The sequence below is a fragment of the Bos grunniens genome, chromosome 20 (genome assembly GCF_055505025.1).
Source record: "Bos grunniens cultivar Pamir isolate PY7600 chromosome 20, Bosgru_T2T1.0, whole genome shotgun sequence".
NCBI classification, from domain to species: domain Eukaryota; kingdom Metazoa; phylum Chordata; class Mammalia; order Artiodactyla; family Bovidae; genus Bos; species Bos grunniens.
Genome location: NC_141184.1, coordinates 32,591,775 through 32,612,259, shown reverse-complemented (window position 1 = coordinate 32,612,259; position 20,485 = coordinate 32,591,775). Strand labels below are relative to the sequence as shown.

The window sequence follows — 20,485 nt, the reverse complement described above, 5'->3', positions numbered from 1 at the left end:
AGACTTTGGGACCTCACAAAATAGTAAAATTTTTAAATTTTAGTGCCACCCAAAATGGAGTCCAAAATGGCCACTTCTAATACTTTGTTTTTATCACAGTCATTGTTGAAAAACTATTTTCAACTGCGTGTGTGAAAACAAGCCACTCTTCTGAGGCTGCTTTAGTCAACTCAGCATATTCTGGGCAAGAACATCAGTCCCATCTCCAAACAGGGCTAAAATCTGCAGTGAGTCACTGAGTGACTAGTTTGTAAGTACTTGCCGAGAAGGTCAGTGGAATATAGGTGCCTTCGGCCAGAGCTGTAAGCAGAAACCCTGCTCCTGGGTGCCAAGCTTAAAGCACTCTTGGAATCAGCTGAGGGACAGCGGCAGCTACTAGGAGGAAGCCTAGCAGTCTGTGGCCAGACCACTGGATAAACCAGTATATATGTCCTCCTGCCACAGCAGAACACTGCTCACTACTAATACTGTGGATACTGGCTGATTACTAGGTTTTACAGACGAAACAGAATGAAATGAGAAAATACCTTGAATGAAGAACCAAGATGTGGTTGTATAAGCACTGATGAGTGATAGAAATGTTCTTAGAAACACGTGGATCCCAAAGACACAGGTGTTTGAGCTCCACTAAATCAGCTCAGGTAACTGAGGAGCGATAACAAGGGAAAAATAAAAGCTATAGTACAAACTGAATCTGATTTCTCCTCTGTCCCTCAACACACAAAGGAATATGATTTGAGACTGCCAATTTCCTAAACACACACTGGTTCAAGGCCTTTTTTTTTTTTTTTGAAAGTCGCTCAGTCGTGTCTGACTCTGCAGCCCCATGGACTGTAGCCCGCCAGGCTCCTCTGTCCATGGAATTCTCCAGGCCACAATACTGAAGTGGGTAGCCATTCCTTCTCCAGGGGATCTTCCCAACCCAGGGATTGAACCCAGGTCCCCTGCATTGCAGGCAGATTCTTTACCGTCTGAGCCACCAAGGAAGCCCATTCAGGGCCTTAGGATTTCTATTTTAACAACCCTGGTGAGCATTCCATTCCCAAAACAAGTCTTTTTAATCCAGTCTGGTAGGGGCAGCATAGTGGGATGGAAAGAGTAGTCTCCTGTGATTCAGGTGACCATCTGCTTTATAGTCACGAGACTGACCACAAACGAATCAACCCTTCTTGTCCTGTTTTCTTCATTTACAAAAATCAAAAAGGCCTTATGGCTCTAATGTGGTATGACTTCAGTAAACCAGGTTAGGTCAGTGTTCCAGAAGGTCAAACATTTCCTCACACAAAGCAATTTTAGGGACCCTAAACAGGTTATGGCTAAAGATATTTATAAGTACTGTATTAAAATGCTCACACATAAACTACTTAGGCACTGCAGAACTTTTTTTAAAAGTCAGAATGGGAAAGAATGAAATTAGAAATGGGGAAATGGAAGGTAATGGGAGTCCCAGTGACATGAGAAACTAACTTAAAGCATGTGTCTAAAAAAGATTCCTTCCTCTCAGGTAACAGGATCCCGGTTTCTAATGGCCATACGTATTTTACCTGTAATGCCACTGTCAAGTGGACCTTTTTTTTCCCCCCAGAATCCTTGGTTCTGTTTTTGATCTGCCACTGCTGTCGGTGTTGGTAAATATATTTTGTGGTCAAGAATGCTTGTTATCAACAGGTTGGCTTTATTGTTGACTATCCTGGATAGAGGTTTTCCCTTTACTGATAACAGAAGACCTAGAGGAAAGGAGAAAACCATTTGTGCATGTTTTCTTGGCTTTTGACATCTCTCCCTCCTTCTAGCACCAACCACTGCCTTATTGAGCTAGAAGGCTGAACTCAGTCTTAGGCAACTATTTCACCAAGTGACCATCCCCCTAAAATGCTAACTCTGCTAAAGGGCCTCCAAAAGAGTCTTAGGTTTTCTCCCTAAAGAGCAGGGGACTTCCTTTGATTCAGACAGCAGGTGAGGGGTGTATCTAAGATATGTGGATTGCATTTAATCACAGCTGAAAAAAAATTATCTAATTTAGGGCCATGTATATATTGTTCATGCTTTTCAGGTGATTTCTCCTCATGAGCACAGAGATTTAGAGCCCAGAGGCACTGTAATTGTTAAAAAGAGGATCTTTCATCATCATTCCCAGCCATAAGATTTCCATATGCTGGTTTCCTGATACTGGAGAAGTTGGCCTGGAATTAGAAGTAATCTAGTCCAAGAGATTTTCTGATCCAGAAACCCGGTTTCTATTAAGTGTTCCTCAGTCACCTCCTATTTAGACCTCAAGCCTGCAACAAGTGTGGTTTTCACAGGCCCGTTTGCCTGAAAAAAATCTGTTCCACAGAAATATGAGATACAAAATTTTATGAGCAACTTGAGGCTTTTTTATATGCAAGCCCCAGTAAAGGCTTATTCATTCTACTACTGGACCATATAAAATACAGAAAGCTATCTGGCACTTTAATTTCCTGATCAGTAAACCAAGAGATAATATGATTCCAAATCTGAAAAAAAAAGTAGGCACAAATTAAGTCAGTTGCCCAGGGGTCTCATAAAATCAGGGGTGGGCAGAGACCTGAGAGGGATCTCTGCTAGGGACTGCAACTAGATACCGGCCTTGGGCCTCGCTCTCTCACCACAAGGTGGCAGGAGTCCCCTTTCCTGAAATCAGGTACTGAAACGCCTCTGGCTGATCCAGTGTATACATCATCTGTGCATTTAAGAAACTGTGTTAGACTGTCTTCTCTATGACACAACGTTTCCAGGGGTTAGCTCTACCTCACTTCTGAGCTGTTAACCGGCAAAATGTTCTCCACACCAGCCTCACAGTGGCTTTTCAGATACTAGCCCCTGTCTCATTTTCCTTCACTGGCAATGGTATGGCTAGAAGGTGATAAAGTCAAAGCCCAGGTTTCAGTAAGTACGAAAATAATTGCCATTTATTACCTAATAACCACTTTACCTACATTATCTCATTTTTGCAGCAACACTAAGAAATAGGTACTGTTCTCATCCCCATCTTATGATGAGAAAACCAGAATTAGCTAGAAAGTGGTGGTGCTGGGGTCTGAACAGTCCTGTCTCCACACCTAGAGCTCTTAACCACCATGAATCATAAAGAAAAATTAGTTCATCAAGATGTGTTGAAGTCATGTTTCTATGATCAGATAAAATAGTTCATTGGTGAGATAATCATCTTTCATAAGTAACTTATTATGCCCTAAAGTAGGGCCCAAATTTGTTACCAAACTGCCAAAGTATTCGTGTACCCTCAGTTCAAACATGTGCTATATTTACCTTTTGCTTTAAATAAAACTAGACCTAAGATACTATCTTTGTGGTTCTAAATGAGTTTTTATTTGCCAAAATTTAAATCACTGACCAGTTTACAAAGAATTCAGGTAAATATAAATACAGTGGCGTTTTAAAAATTCATTTCTTCCCAACATGCCAGTGGGGGAAGTTTAGTGTGTAACAAGTTCTGGGAAGTACTTCAGGAAATAAACCTGTGTCACTTTGTGTAATCCAATTTGGTTTCTTCCTACACACATTTCTGCCACAGAGCCTTTCTTCCTCCTCCGTCCCTTGGAATCAACATTGCTTACAATACCCTTTAGGAAATCCTGTCCCCTAGAGCAGCCATTAAGAACTTACCATTCCTTCCAAACGCTGCCCTCTGTCAGGCCGCTGTGATTTTGCATAGAGAGTGCCTTCTTCCCGGCATGTCTTCTCTTCTCCATCTGGATGAACTGTTACTCGCCCTTCAAGAAACAACTCGAATGTAACCCTCTCTATGATTCTTCTCCAGACTTCTTAGATGGTCTCTCCTTGCTGCTCTTAGTGCAGAGACTTCTCCTACAGAACCTGTATTTCACGTTGTCGTTATTTTCATGCTCGTCTCTTGCACTAGACAGTTGTCTCCTTCACAGTAATGGCCACGTTTTATTTATCTTTATTTATTTACCACCTGCAGCGCTAACTGCACCTAGGATGTAGTAGATGCTCACCAGATACATTTGTTGAAGGAATGTTGAAGATGAGGAAAAGTGAGGCTTAGAATGTTTAGGCTACTTAAAGCCACATAGCTATCTCATAGCAGAGTTGGGACTCACACACATGTCTGGACTCAAGGTACACTGCTCTTTACTCTGTGCGTAAATCGCAAATCCGTCGCAGAAGTTTAGCTCTTCCCCCACCCATGCCCCACTGCAGATGATGATAATAAATCAGGCTCCACCGGACCTAGCCTTTTGCTCTGGAACTTCAAGCATCACTCTAGGAAATCACTACCAGAGTGGGCCCAGGTGGTGAAATATACTTGCTTTCCTTGCACTATTCACACTCTGCCTCCTGTCATTCCATTTTTGTGGGCATGGCAGAGTGGCCATTGATTAAGTTCCCCTGATGCACTACCAAAGACCAGGTACCCTGAGTTGGCTCTTTGTGACTTAGCAGCCTCTGTTCCCCTCCATGGAGACCCTAGTATGGGAGCTACATGCTCCTAAGTGTTCACTGCTCTGCCTGTCCCAGTGTTGCTAGCTATTCCCAGAATCCTAATTTGGAAAGGCCACTGCCCCTGGGCACCTGGATGTTAGAGCAGATTTTGCTCCCCACCCACTCATACACCAAGGTCTGGCAGAATATTTTCTCCTTTAATTTTGTAGAGGAGGCATTAGAATATATACTAATGATAGGGAAAGAATATAAATGCAGTAGCCTGGAAACAATCTAGCTTCTGGAGCATAACTTTCATCACGAAGGTCTTGCCCAAGACTAGTCTGGCTGACAGAAAATTTACTGAGCGTATCCACTGTTCTACTTACTGCAATTTTCTCTGGAAATAAACACCCCCAAATCCTCCTTTTTTATCCTACTTTTCTTTGGCTTTCTCTCCCTAGTCCCTCAGCCCAGAAAAGGCAATTGTTGTTCACAAAGATTTTTGACCAAGAAGACAGTAGATCACTAATAGGTTAATGGGCATTGAGGTACTCTCCTCCTTTCCCCTCCTATCAAGAGAAAAGGATCCTTCTGTTGTCTTCTACAGCTTAAGAGCCATTGAAAGTTATTCAAAAGCAATTTTTCAGCATGCAGCTCTCCTAAAGATGGCTAACAAGGACAAAGTTGAAGTTAATGATCCACGCCTTCATACTTCCAGTAAGTATGGGTGACCAGCTAGAGTTGCAAAAATAGCTAATATTTATTGGGCACTTACTATATATGAGATGCTGTGCTACATTTTTTATGTGAATAATCTAATTTACTCTTTATTATCTTTCCTTATTATAGATGCTATTCTAATCCTCATTAGAGAAAACTGAGGCTTAGGATAACTTGCCTTATGGCACACAGAAAGTAGAGGAGCCTGGATTCAAACAGAGGTCTGTCTGACTCTCAAGCTCATGACCTTGCATTCGAACAATTAGAACTGTCTATAATTGGAAAAGGCCACCTGGAGAGATAATGAGTGAGTTTCTGATGTGTGTGTGTGTGTGTGTGTGTGTATTAGTTGCTCAGTTGTGTTCAACTCTTTGCGAGCCCATGAACTGTAGCCTGCCAGGCTCCTCTGTCTGTGAAATTTTCCAGGCAAGAATACTGGAGGTAGCCATTTCCTCCTCCAGGAGACCTTCCCGACACAGGGATCAAACCCCCATCTCCTGCATTGGCAGGTGGATTCCTTACCACTGAGCCACCAGCAAAGCCCTATCTAGCTAGATATATAGTTATATATATCAACCCACAGTTCCATCATAGGGTACTAGAGAGCTGATCTCCCCATATCTTTGACAGGACTGAGTTTATATGACCTGTACTTTTCACAAATATTCTTGCGTGTGTGCTCAGTTGTGTCCCACTCTTTGTGACTCCATTGACTATAGCCCACCAGGTTCCTCTGTCCATGGACTTTTCCAGGCAAGGATACTGGAGTGGGCAGCCATTCCATTCTCCAGGGGATCTTCCCAACCCAGGGATCAAATCTGTGTCTCCTGCATCCCCTGTGTTGGCAGGTGGATTCTCTATCATGGTGCCACCTGGGAAGCCCCTACCACACAATATAATAGGTGGTAAATATATTTCATTTGAATTTATAAATTCCGTATGAGATTGGAAATCCTGCTTTCTGTTTATTGGACAATTGCATCCCTCTTCTTTAAACTGCCCCTTCGTGTCTTTTGTGACATTGCCAAAGACCACACCCTTTTCTGAAACTTTCTCCTCCTGTGAGTTCCTTTCTGTTTTTTCCTGACTCTTCTAATTCTCTAAAGACTCTTTCTGAGTCTCCTTCCCAGTTCCTCCTTCTGAATGACCCCTGGATAATATAATAATTACAATAATTAACATTTCACAGAAGCTTACTATGTGCCATACAGTAAATAAAACCTGTAAAACAGACTTCTCTTATTTGCATTTCTTTAGATGAAGAAAGGGAGATGCAGGATGTCTCTAAGTGGGGAGCTCACTCTTGAGCCCTCTATATTTTGATTAAAAATTACCACATATGTTCTCTCCAAAGCAAATGTAAATATTCTCCAAAGTTCCTAAGTTTTCTTGTTTGACATACACATAATCCATGGATTTCTTATCCGTTCCTTTAACTTCTAATATATCTCGAGTTTCTGGTCCACACAGCCTATTAGACACTGTCAAGTAGATGTACTATGGGCACCTCAAACTTAACACATTCAAAATGGAAATTATCTTCTTCAGACCCCCTAAACATCCTCCAAGATAACCTTGTCCTGCCAATATGCTTTCCTTAATAGCATGGCCATTCACCAAGTTGCTCAAGCTAGAAACTTTAAAGCCACCTTTGAATGGGCCCCTGACTCCATTATACTTCACATCTGATTGGCTCAAATTCCCAAGGTCTTGCGAATTTGAGACTCCAAACTACTCTCAATCCATCTTCTCCATGTTCCTTCTACTATGGTTTTAGATAATTAAGGCTCTCAACATCTCTCCCTTGCACTGTTGCATCTGCCTCCTAACTGGTCTCCCTACTTCTGTGGTCTCCCCAGGTCCCATCCATCCTTCCCAGGGCTGACAGTTAATGTTCTAAAGCCAGTAACTGATCATGGCACATCCTGCTCAAAACTTTTTGATAGTTATCTTCTGCCTACAGAATAAATTCTAAACTCATCAGCATGGCACAGAAAACATTCCATAATCAGACCCCAATTTATCTTCCCAAACATCTCCAGCATGTTCCTATTGTTGTTCAAAGTCATGTCTGACTCTTTGCGACCTCATGGACGGCAGCATGTCAGGCTTCACTGTCCTTCACCATCTCCCAAAGCTTGCTCAAACTCACGTTCATTGAGTTGATGACGCCATCCAACCATCTCATCATCTGTCGCCCTCTTCTCCTCTTGCCTCAATCTTTCCCAGCATCAGGGTCTTTTCCAATGAGTCTTACTCATATACCTCCAACTACAACAACTCAAGGCCACTTGCTTTTCCTCAGAAATGTCAAGCCTCTCCATGGCACTATGCTGTTGGTCGTGCTACGTCAAATGCCCACTGCTGGCTTCCTACCCGTTGATATTTTACTTTTCTTTGAAGACCCAGCCCCCTACCCACAGCATACACACAGTCTCCACCTACATTTCCAGGCTCACAATTTATTACTTGTCCTCTGTTTACATTTTTCTTAAAGCTTTACTGCAGACTAACTTGTAATCTGGTCCAGTGTGTCTGTTTTCTTGGAAAAGGACTATATCTTAAAAATCTGAGTATTTTCTAGAGCCTAGAGGGAGCTTGATAAATAAATGATTAAAACTGAAGTCCACTTGTGATTTAGGTAAAAGTCAGACTAAACAATCTCAATGTTTACTTCTAAATCAGATTTTCTGCACCTTTTCTATACACTAAGATCTTACTTGAGGCCCGTGCAACTAACAAACATTTAACCTTGGAATTAACTCCTAATTCATGCAGCCAATTCTGCTTTCACTTCTTTGCAGAGGCTGCAGAAGCCAGGAATTTGGGCTCCTGGCAATGAAAGCCCAGTGAATGTTGTCACTGGGTTTCCGGAGGAGGTGGGGTAGAAAGCACAAGAACACATCGGAAAACTAGCAGAGTTCCAGGACATCTGGGGCTGATTATTCCAGCAAGATGCTCAAGCAAAGAGAACAATTCCTGGACTAGGTTTTTTTTTTTTTTTCCCCTCTTTTTTTTGACATCTGGGCTTTGGCAACAACTCCTATGGCTTTGCTCAGTGGTTCTTGAGGGATGAGATATGGACTTGTTTCAGGGAAACAAACCTTTACTGACTCGACTTCTGCTACAGCAGAGTCCTTAAGATCCTTCCCCTTCCATGTGCCTTCCTGGTATGTCTAGGTTTCATTGAATTTACAAAGAGAGGAATTAGTCTCCAAGAACCAAAAGAAGTTCATACTACCTGGGATCTGAATTGGGTTATTCCAATGCCTCTTAATTTCTCCCGCTCCTATGATTCTTTTCAAATCATGGAGGACAAGGAACACTGAGACGCGGAGGTGGAAAGCGAACTCAGGCTACTGAGGCAATGGATTCACTCCAGCTATTCTGGAGTTTCTCTTTTCAAATACAAGCTGAGTAGAACTTTTGCTTTCGGTTTTGAGGAACAAGCATTTCTTGTCTGAAACTACATGTTTTGCTCTTTTAGTTTCATTATTACCTCTAAAGTACAAAGTGTACCTAGTATGTTCAGATTCAAATTCTCAAACACAAACATATTGTAATACTGTCTAACAATTAATCACAATTACAATTTCAAATATTGTGACCCACTTCCCTAGAAGCAAAAGGCTGTATAGTACAGAATAATGCAGAGGAAAGGATGCTTGGCTAACATTTACTGAGAACATACTCTGTCAGGCACTAGCCTATGCATGTTATATACATTATTTTATTTAAAGCTCACAGTAACTCTATGTGATATACTATTATCTGCATTTTAGTGATGGAGAAAGCAAGGCTCAGAAGTTAAGTGATTTTCCCAAGGTTATGTATAGTAAGCGGCAGAGGCAGGTTAAGATGACAGGGCTGACTCTAGCAATACTCTTTACCCATCACTCTTGCATGCTAAGTCACTTCAGTCATGTCCAACTCTGCAATCCTATGGACTGTAGCCTGCCAGGCTCCTCTGTCCATGGGATTCTCCAGGCAAGAATACTGGAGTGGGTTGCCACACCCTCCTCCAGGGGATCTTCCCAACCCAGTGATAGAACCTGAGTCTCTTATGTCTCCTTCACTGGCAGGTGGGTTCTTTACTACTAGTGCCACCTGGGAAGTAATAGGTGATATCTGATCTATTATCTCCAGCACCTCAGAAAGATAATTCTTATTATAATTTTATTCTTATGCCAACATTCACTCAGTACTCAAGACCTGTCAGGCCCTGATCTAAGTGCTGTATTATATGTGATCTTATTAAGTCTCAGAAAAACCCACTTTTCAAGGAAGGCACTGCTATTTTACTGATGAATAAATAGAGGTTGAGAGAGGTTAAGTAACCTCACCCAGGTCAGAGAGCTGAGTGATGGAGCCTGATTTAAAATCCAGAGAGCCTGCCTTCAGAGAGTAGGCTACCTTCCATATGAAGGGCACATTCTGGAGTGAGAGACCTACGTTCACATCCCAGCTCTTCCTCCTCCTGGGAAATTTAACTTGAATGTGATCTGTACTCAGTTCCACCATATGTAAAATGAGACTCTGGGGACATGCCTGCTGGCCAGGTGCCCCCATATGTATTCTCAAATTCCTCAAAGTCAGAATCCCTGTTACAGAGTGAAAGGCAGTACATTTTTGAAATACAACAGATCTGGGTTCAAATCTTACCACAGTACTGGCTAGATGATTTTAAACAAGATACTCAAACTTTCTGACTACCAGTTTCACCACCTGAACATGAAAGATAAAAACACCTACCAAATAGGGTTATTTATGAGTCAGAAATAGTATATGTATTTTATAACATGAGGTGATTGGTATAAGTTCTACATTACAGTTATTATTAATGTTCTTATGGTTTCTGAACATTTGAAGAACTATTCAAAAAAGATCTTCACGACCCAGATAATCACGATGGTGTGATCACTCACCTAGAGCCAGACATCCTTGAGTGAAAAGTCAAGTGGGCCTTAGGAAGCATCACTGCGAACAAAGCTAGTGGAGGTGATGGAATTCCAGTTGAGCTATTTCAAATCCTGAAACATGATGCTGTGAAAGTGCTGCACTCAATATGCCAGAAAATTTGGAAAACTCAACAGTGGCCACAGGACTGGAAAAGGTCAGTTTTCATTCCAATCCCATAGAAAGGCAATGCCAAAGAATGCTCAAACTACTGCACAACTGCACTCATTTCACACTCTAGCAAAGTAATGCTCAAAATTCTCCAAGCGATGCTTCAACAGTATGTGAACTGAAAACTTCCAAATGTTCAAGCTGGTTTTAGGAAAGGCAGAGGAACCAGAGATCAAATTGCCAATATCCACTGGATCGTCAAAAAGCAAGAGAATTCCAGAAAAACATCTACTTCTGCTTTATTGACTATGCCAAAGCCTTTGACTGTGTGGATCACAGCAAACTGTGGAAAATTCTTAAAGAGTTTGGAGTACTTAGACCACCTGAGAAATGCCTTGAGAAATCTGTATGCAGGTCAGGAAGCAACAGTTAGAACTGGACATAGAACAACAGACTGGCTCCAAATCGGGAAAGAAGTACGTCAAGGCTGTATATTGTCACCTTGCTTATTTGACTTATATGCAGAGTACATCACGAGAAACACTGGGCTGGATGAAGCACAAGCTGGAATCAAGATTGCTGGGAGAAATATCAATAACTTCAGATATGCAGATAACACCACACTTATGGCAGAAAGTGAAGAAGAACTAAAGAGCTTCTTGATGAAAGTGAAAGAGGAGAGTGAAAAAGCTGGCTTAAAACTCAACATTCAGAAAACGAAGATCATGCCATCTGGTCCTATCACTCCATGGCAAGTAGATGGGGAAACAATGAGAGACTTTATTTTGGGGGGCTCCAAAATCACTGATGGTGACTGTATCCATGAAATTAAAAGACACTTGCTCCTTGGAAGAAAAGTTATGACCAACCTAGACAGAATATTAAAAAGCAGAGACATTACTTTGCCAACAAAGGTCCATCTAGTCAAAGCTATGGTTTTTCCAGTAGTCATGTATGGATGTGAGAGTTGGACTATAAAGAAAGCTGAGCACCAAAGAATTGATGCTTTTGAACTGTGGTGTTGAAGAAGACTCTTGAGAGTCTCTTGGACTGCAAAGAGATCCAACCAGTCCATCCTAAAGAAAATCAGTCCTGAATATTCATTGGAAAGACTGATGCTGAAACTGAAACTTCAGTACTTTGGCCATGTAATGCAAAGAACTGACTCATTTGAAAAGACCCGGATTCTGGGAAAGATTGAAGGTGGGAGAAGGGGAAGACAGAGAATGAGATGGTTGAGTGGCTTCACTGACTCAATGGACAAGAGTTTGAGTAAACTCCAGGAGCTGGTGGTGATGGACAGGGAGGCCTGGTGTGCTGCAGTCCATGGATTCACAAAGAGTCAGACATGACTGAGCAACTGAACTGAACTGAACTGAACTGATGGTTACTAAGAGGACATACTTTCACATACACCAGTGGGCAGGGGGCAGAGTTCCCCATATCCCCTCCTACCATGGGCATCTCTGAGAGAGGCTAGAGAACGTGCTGTCCTGGGTAAGAGGAAACATGAGACAGTCTTCTGCTGGGCTTCTTTTAGGTGTGATTCTGACTGAGGCAGGTGGGGACAAGATGGGCTGCATGAATTCTCTGTGCCCAGCTTGTTCCCCACCTGGCCAACCTGATGAGAAAGTACTAACTATGAATCACCTCCAATGAAAAGCAATCAGAATCCTAACTCTCACCCCATAATGGCACCCTTCTTTGTTAAAGGGCTCTAAGGGGAAAGCACATGGCCTTTAGAGTCACACTTGCTTGGATCTAAACCTCCAGGACTTACATGAATTTAAGCATGTTCCTTTACAGAATATCAGACTCCTTCTGGCAAATGAGAGCTATTGTGTAGGGTGTTTGTCAGGCTTAGGTTCTTTATGGATAGGACCTAGCTCAGTTTTAGGGATTTAACACACACTCAACAAAAGACAACAGTTCAGGATCAACATCATTCTGAAATAAACAGCAATGATATGCCAAGGATAAATAAAGGGGCAAGTCAGCACAAAACACTGTCTTTGGCTGAAATTTTAAACATTTTTTAAAATGAATCTGAAGAGGTTCTTAAATTATTACTTTTGGAGACAACTATTAATATTTCCTGCCCCTCCGTGAAACTTGCCTTATGTTTAGGGACTTAGATTTTATATATTCAGCAAGAAAAGTAAGTTTAATGTATTCACTTACTTTGTTATAAACCTAATTTGTATCTATCACTCTGTTAGCTGAGACAGTCTAGTGGGATTTGGTTATAACATTCAGCATTGAAGGAGATATAAATACTAAATATTATTTCAGCAGATCCCTATAGCTTTGGGTTCGAAAGACTACTAGAAATTGGCTAGGTACCTCCAGGTTAGAATTTGACCTCATCCAAAGTACAGGTTGGCATTTTGCCTAACAAGAATAATAGAGGTGAATCACCCCAAATAAATGAATCTGGGAGAGGCCATGCTATGCGTATATCCACACTGAAGACTTGGTTGATGATCAGGACCAGAACTCACCTCTGCATTAGGGTCAGGAGGTTTTTTGTGTCTCTGCTTTTACTGTGCTCATCTCCATATATGAGTATTTGAATCATCAGACACTGCAGGCAAGTTGAGAAACATAGTAAGTTAAAGAGAAGCAGATAGCAAGCACCTTAACTATAAATCAAACTCAGGATAGCACAAGTGGAACTGAGATGTCACAGGTTTACATTTCAAAAGGCTGAACTTCTGTTTCCTCCTGCTTCCCTACTAAGCAGGAAGGAGTCTGAACTGAAGGCTCTGACCCCTCTGAGCTTCTCCCTTCTGCTTTGCTGAAGCTTCCACTACCATCCGTGGCTATGGATAATCTAAGTAACGGGCCTGAAAACTGACAGCACACCTATCTAAAACCTAGAGTGGTCTCCACCAGAATTACAGCCGTGGTTTCTATCAGGATTTTCCAAATAGTTGTAACCAAATGGATGGATATAAACGAAATCAGTGTATGAGTCCCAAATTTGCATTGCATTCTTATGCTACATAACTTTACCCTTAAGCAGTTTTCCATTGTAAACTTAACTGCTGATCTCTCTCTCGATCCAATCAAGATGGAATTGCAGGCACCAGATTTACCCTCCCAAATGAAACAATCAAAAAAGAAAAAGTAGACAAAATATATTTGAAACGATCTTCAAGACAGTGAACATTGGGCAACAAAAGGCGGTGTTCCTGAGAGAGGGAAAACAAGTGAAGTAAACCCTACGACTTCCCCAGATTACTACTGTGAGAGCCTCTCCAAGCTTTGATGCAGGGAAGTGGAGCTCAGCAAGCGTCCTGAATTGAGGATATGGAGCTCAGACTCTCAGAAGATTCTTAGGGCAGAGTAACAGAGGAGAGACAGCTGCACAGAAAAAGAATATCTGTATCTGCCGATTATCCCCTTCAAATATAGCTGACCAGTGCAGGTACAGTGGGGCTGACTGTACTACACCATTTTATACTAGAGACTGAGCATCTGCAGACTTTGGTGTTGGCGAAGAGGGTGGGTGGGGAGTCCTAGAACCAATCCCCCACAGACACAGAGGGATAACTGTATTCAGGAGAGTACTGATTAACACAGACATGTAAAAATTGCCCAAGGCTTGAGAAAAGAATCATCTGCAGGTCCCAGAGGGAACAGGGCAGTGTTTACATACAGCCAGGTACAATGCCTGTTCCCACCAGCCAGACTGGAAAGCCACGTTGTCGTGGAGCATTGGGTGGGCTACTCAGAGGTACTGACACTTTTGTTTCAGAAATGGGGGATAAACAGCCCTTGACTAAATGAGCCCTTGTCCCATCTAACAAATCTTAAAAGCAAGATCTAAAAGGACCAAACTCTAGTGTAACAAAATTTCACAACAAAGTAATTTGACTGAATTCCAGAACAAAGTTCAAGAATACTTACAGGAACACAAAAATATCCAATACTCAGCAATGTAAAATACACAATGTCTGGCATCCAAACAAAGATTCAGGTTGAATCCCTATTCCAAATGGAGGGCAGAGCCTTCATTGCTAGGTAAGATCTAGCTGGGGCTCTCCTTTCATTGATTTTGTGTGGAATATGGTAAGCAAACCCTTACAATGTGGTCTTTTATGATTCATAAAAATTATCTTCAATGATTTCTTTAATTACTGTTTCTATTTCAAGTACTGATATTACAGTCTCTCTTCAGAAATAGATTAGAATTCTTTGGCTAAAAAGGATTAAAAATACAGATTCTGGACACCAGTCTTAGAATATCTGATTTAATAGGGTGGGACTCAGGAATCTGTTTTCTGTTTCATTTTTATTTTGTTTTACAAATTTGTTTTGTTCTGTTGCAATCCTAGATTTGGGGAATATTGCTCAACAACACTCAGCATGTTAAGATTCTCTTCAATATTTTCAATCCGGATTGAATTGTTTCAAATTTGTTTTCCTGAAATTCCTTAATTCACCCTTAAAAATTTAATTTCATCTCATCTTTTTGCCTCAAACTGTGATCCATTCATTTTAAAGTTTTCTCTTCTTACAGGTTTATGATTCCATGACAGAGCTGCCAGCCATGTGTTTATCCTTCCCTGAAGAAGTTGTTGTGACCTTATATTTTCACAGGGTTTTTGTTTTCCCTTAACCTTCAAAATGAAGCCTCCTTTCTTCTGTTACTTACTATTTTAATACGTATTTTCTGATTACATTTAGTTAACCTGAAAGGAGATAAAATGTATCCAGTCCTGACATTTGGCAATATACATGTGTGGACTGCTTTTGACTCTGCCCTGGAGAAAGGAAAGGCTACCCACTCCAGTATTCTGGCCTGGAGAATTTCATGGACTGTATACTCCATGGGGTCACGAAGAGTTGGACATGACTGAGTAACTTTCACTTTCACTTTCATGAATATTAGCTGATTTATACTAACTTTTCCTCTGACATTGAACAAAGCTGGGTTTTAAGTAGAGACATCACTACTAATGTTACTAAGTCTTAAGCTTGGTCTGTTAGTAAGCTGACTGGTTGAACAACTGTTAGTCACACCTCTTGCCACATCCTACTACTAGGGAATAAACTTCTAGGATCCTAGGAATCAGTACTTGAGTAAGGATGGCTGTACAAAGTGTTCCTTGTTCTAACACAACCTCGAGTCCTTCCTCAAGATTCTGCTGCTGACATACCAAGATTTCAGGATTAGAGTGTTACTCTTTTAAGACTCTGGTCCAGGCATGGACACAATAAAAGTTTCTATAGTCATATTCTTCCTCAGCACATCTAACAATGTGGAGAATATTCAAAAGAGAACACTTTACTTTGAAAAAGAGAGAAGGAAGGAAGGAGGGCGAGAGAAAAGGAAGCAAAGGGAAAATACACACACACACACATCCCTCCCCTCACATTGTGCTTACAGGCTTGGGAGCAAATGTAACAAAACCAGCCAGTATTTACCTTCCTTAGCAGTTGAACTGCCTTTCTGAGCTCTCCTTTGGCAAAGCAGATCTTGCCCATGTTATAAAGTGTTTCAGCCACTTTTTCACTACAGTCACCATAGCTGATGACCTGAGATCTCAATGAAGCCTTTAGCAGTCTATAAGCCTCCTAGGGGATTAAAAAAAAATACATACATTTAATTCGCCTGGCAATTCTGAAGGAGCATGCTGGTTGTATTGTTCTCTACAGGAGGCATCCTACCCCACAATGGCACAACCCACCAGGATCAGTCAGTCGGGTGTGATATGTCATCTAGGTAATGTTTCCATTACCTAGAAGAGTTGAGGTTCCAAGCTTATAATTAATTATAGTAGTTAATTCACATGGACAATGTTATTTCATCTCTATGACTACCCTACAACAGAGAAATGTTATTATACTCTTTTCTAGATGAAGGAATGGAAACTAATAAAGGCAAAGGATCTTGCTTGAGCTCACACAGCCTACAGTCAGCAGTGTCAAGATTCAAACCAGCCAGTCTGAATTCCATAGCCCTTGCTCTTTTTTTTTTTTTTTTTAATGGGGACAATTTTAAAGTCTTTATTGAATTTGTTACAATATTGTTTCTGTTTTATGTTTTGGTTTTTTGGCCACAAGGCATGTGGGATCTTTGCTCCCTGATGAGGGATCGATCTGGCACCCCCTGAAATAGAATGAGAAGTCTTAACCACTGGACCACCAGGAAGTCCCAAGCCCTTGCTCTTTTTTTTTTTTTAATGACTTTTAAAGAAAGTTTTCAAACCTTCGGAAAACCTGAAAGAATAGTAGAATAAATACACAAAATATTTTCACCCAGATTCACCAACTGGCAATTATTTTGCAACATTTGCTTTATTGCACTCTCTTTAAAAAATTATGTGTGTGTGTATATGTGTGTAATAGACATTTTATATAGTCAATACATATATAAATATACACACACATATATTTTTGTTGAAAATAAATTGTACTCAATATACTAAGATAAAATAGTGTCAACAATTCCATTTTAAAAGGAGCTTTTTCTCCTGTTCTCAAGCCTGAGATACTCTCAGCCTGGAAGATGGCAGTTCTGGCTAGTGGATCTTGTTTATTTTTTATCAGTGGCAGATTAAACTTCTATTTGAAAAAAAAAATTTATTTTTCAAGGGAACATAATTCCTAAATCTTCTGAGTTTCTGTGATGGTCCTCTAGAACAGGCTGAGGGTCTCATCTCAGGCTTGAAGGGTGGAAGAAAAAGCTCCTTTTAAAATGGAATTATCCCTGATGGTCTAGTAGCTAGGATTCCTGGTTTTCTTCCAGGCTACCCACATTCAATTCCTGGGCAGGGAACTAAGGTCTCTCTTCAGGACTGCTCACTGCTGTCTCCCTGAGATCAGTTTCTTTGGGGCCTCGGTTTCAGGTGGCAGTAGTGGTAAAGAACCCACCTGCCAATGCAGGAGAGGTAGGAGACCCTGGGTCAGGAAGATCCCCTGGAGGAAGGCATGGCAACCCACTCCAGTATTCTTGCCTGGAGAATCCCATGGACAGAGAAGCCTGGTGGGCTACAGTCCATAGGGTTGCAAAGAGTCAGACACTGAAGTCAAACTGAAGTGACTTAGCACATACGCACATCCCACGGGAAGTGTGTTATGAAATTCAGCAAAGTAATTCAAGTTATTGAGCACCTACTATGTACCAGTTACCGTTTCAGGCACTGAGGACACAGCAGTAAACAAAACAAAAACCCTTGCCCTCGTCGAGCTAATTTCCTAGTAGTAAAGGTGATCTGTCCACAGTCCTGCCTGTAGTTTAGATTCAGAGCCACCTGGCTGGCATGCAAATGCTTCTGTATCTCTCTCTAGGAGATTTGTACATGTGGTTAGAAGCAGAGAGCTGTTAGGCATTGATATTGGTGTCTTATCACAAAGTCATGATGTTCACTGTATCAGAACCTAACAAGAATAAGCTATGAGATTCTGACCAAGTGCCTTCACACCATGGAAACTAAATTAAAATATTAGATACACCTGTGGCTTTGCTAGCTCACGTTAATCTTCCAAACCAACAGAAAATCCCAAGGCCATTGTAAAAATAATAGAAAACATTGCAAATCGTCACCATGTTTTTTGCCTCTATGAGTGGCAATTAATAGAACTAAAGAAAATGTCATCATTTATAAAAATGTTCAAGTGTGAAATAAAAGAAGCTTTTTCTTCATTCCTTGAAAAAAACAAAAACAAAAAAAAACCTTTCCTATTATGTGCCTAGCACCCTATTCATAAACTGGTTGTCACATGGCCAACAAGATCATGTCAGATCTATACTGTTTCTTCACATGCTTGACAAAGAATAAAGAGTTGACTTGGTCAGATCAAAGTCATGTGGTATCTCATGACAAATAGAGGTCTTCATCGCCTTCATGCTAAACTCAGTATATTAAGTTCAGGTCCAAAGTTTTTGAGTAAGAGTTTAGACTCATCGGACTTCTAAGTAAAAAGGTCAGCGATCAAAAGCTTCTTTTGACGGCTATAACTCTTTTTTAATGTGAAAAAAAAAGTTTGGTCAATAAGGAGCTGAAGACCAGAAACTGAGAAGGAAATAATATATCAAGAGTTAAAAAAAAAAAACAAAAAAAAACACTTAGCTATATCTAAAGATGAAAGCCCATTTTGACTTAAAATATTAAATTTACAGGACTAGAGATTATATGTGTCCTGGATTTGAAGGGGCTCATATTTCAAGATACAGGAAAAATACTTAAAAAAAAAAACTAATATTGCAACATGCACCAGCCTTATTTTTTTCCTGGCTAATATTGCAAGCTGCACCAGCCCTATTTTTACTCCTGGGATTACCTGAGCCCCTCTGAGCTTCCGTTTCTGAATGTTGTTGCTCAGTCACTCTGTCATGTCTGACTGTTTGAAACCCCATGAACTGCAGCATGCCAGGCTTCCCTATCCTTCACCATCTCCTGGAGTTTGCTCAAACTCACTTCCATTAAGTCGATGATGCCATGCAACCATCTTGTCCTCTGTTATCTTCTCCGCCTACTGCCTTCAAGCTTTCCAGCATCAAGGTCTTTTCTAATGTCAGTTCTTCACATCAGGTAGCCAAAGTAAAGGAGCTTCAGCTTCAGCATCAGTCCTTTCAGTGAATATTCAGGACTGATTTCCTTTAGGACTGACTGGTTTGATCTCCTTGTAGTCCAAGGGACTCTCAAGAGTGTTCGTCAACATCACAGTTCAAAAGCATCAACTCTTCAGCACTCAGCTTTCCTTATGGTCCAACTCTCACATCCATACATGACTACTGGAAAAACCATAGCTTTGACCTGACGGACCTTTGTTGACAAAGTAATGTCTCTGCTTTTTAATAAGCTGTCTAGGTTGGTCATAGCTTTTCTTCCAAGGAGCAAGTGTCTTTTAAATTCATGGCTGCAGTCACCATCTGCAGTGATTTTGGAGCCCAAGAAAATAAATCTGTCACTGTTTCCATTGTTTGCCCATCTATTTGCCATGAAATGATGGGATGGGGTGCCATAATCTTAGTTTTGTGAATGTTGAGTTTTAAGCCAGCTTTTTCACTCTCCTTTTTCACTTTCATCAAGAGGCTCTTTAGTTCCTCTTCGCTTTCTTCCGTAAGAGTGGTGTCAACTGCATATCTGAGGTTATTGATGTTTCTCCTGGCAATCTTGATTCCAGCTTATGTTTCATCCAGCCTAGCATTTCACATGATGTACTCTGTATAGAAGTTAAATAAGAAGGGTGACAATATACAGCTTTGACGTACACCTTTCCCAATTGGGAATTAGTCTGTTGTTCCATGTCCAGTTCTAATGGCTGCTTCTTGGCTAGCATACAATTTTATCAGGAGGCAGGTAAGGTAGTCTGATATTCTCATCTCTTGAAGAATTTCTACCGTTTGTTGTGTATCAAAGGCTTTAGCGTAGTCAGTGAAGCAGAAGTAGATGTTTTTCTGGAATTCTCTTCCTTTTTCTATGATCCAACAGATGTTGGCAATTTGATCTCTGGTTCCTCTGCCTTTTCTAAATCCAGCTTGAACATCTGGAAGTTCTCAGTTCATGTAATGTTGAAGCATCGCTTTGAGAATTTTGAGCATTACTTTGTTAGAGTGTGGGCTTCCCTAGTGGCTCAGACGGTAAAGCATCTGCCTGCAAAGGGGGAGACCTGGTCAATCCCTGGGTTGGGAAGATCCCCTGGAGAAGGAAATGGCAACCCACTCCAGTACTCTTGCCTGGAGAATTCCATGGACTGAGGAGCCTGGTAAGCTACAGTCCATGGGGTCGCAAAGAGTTGGACATGACTGACTGACTTCACTTCACTTTCACTTTGTTAGCGTGTGCTGCTGCTGCTGATGCTAAGTCGCTTCAGTCGTGTCCAACCCTGTGCAACCCCATAGATGGTAGCCCACCAGGCTCCCCCATCCCTGGGATTCTCCAGGCAAGAACACTGGAGTGGGTTGCCATTGTTAGCATGTGAAATGAGTGCAATTGTGCAGTAGTTTGAACATTCTTTGGCATTGCCTTTCTTTGAGATTGGAATGAAAACTGACCTTTTCCAGTCCTGTGGCCACTGCTAAGTTTTCAAAATTTGCTGGCATATTGGGTGCCAACAGCATCATCTTTTAGGATTTCAAATAGTTCAGCTGGAATTCCATTACCTCCACTAGCTTTGTTTGTAGTGATGCTTCCTACGGCCCACTTGATTTTGCACTCCAGGAAGTCTGGCTCTAGGTGAGTGATCACACCATCATGCTTATCTGTGTCATTAAGATCTTTTTTGTATAGTTCTTCTGTGTATTCTTGCCACCTCT

General features: G+C 41.2%; 1 protein-coding gene across 1 annotated transcript in view; it reads right to left on the bottom strand.

Moving 5' to 3' along the window:
- Nucleotides 1–1,652: 1,652 nt before the first annotated feature.
- The window catches only part of TTC23L (tetratricopeptide repeat domain 23 like), a 67,779-nt gene continuing 48,946 nt past the window's right edge, over nt 1,653–20,485 (bottom strand). The window contains exons 10-13 of the mRNA XM_086361362.1: nt 15,649–15,798; nt 12,717–12,799; nt 3,646–3,752; nt 1,653–1,727 (exon numbers count right to left, since the gene is read on the bottom strand). Of these exons, the coding sequence (XP_086217488.1) occupies nt 3,671–3,752; nt 12,717–12,799; nt 15,649–15,798 (315 nt within the window). The 3' untranslated portion in view covers nt 1,653–1,727; nt 3,646–3,670. The remainder of the gene's footprint in view (nt 1,728–3,645; nt 3,753–12,716; nt 12,800–15,648; nt 15,799–20,485) is intronic.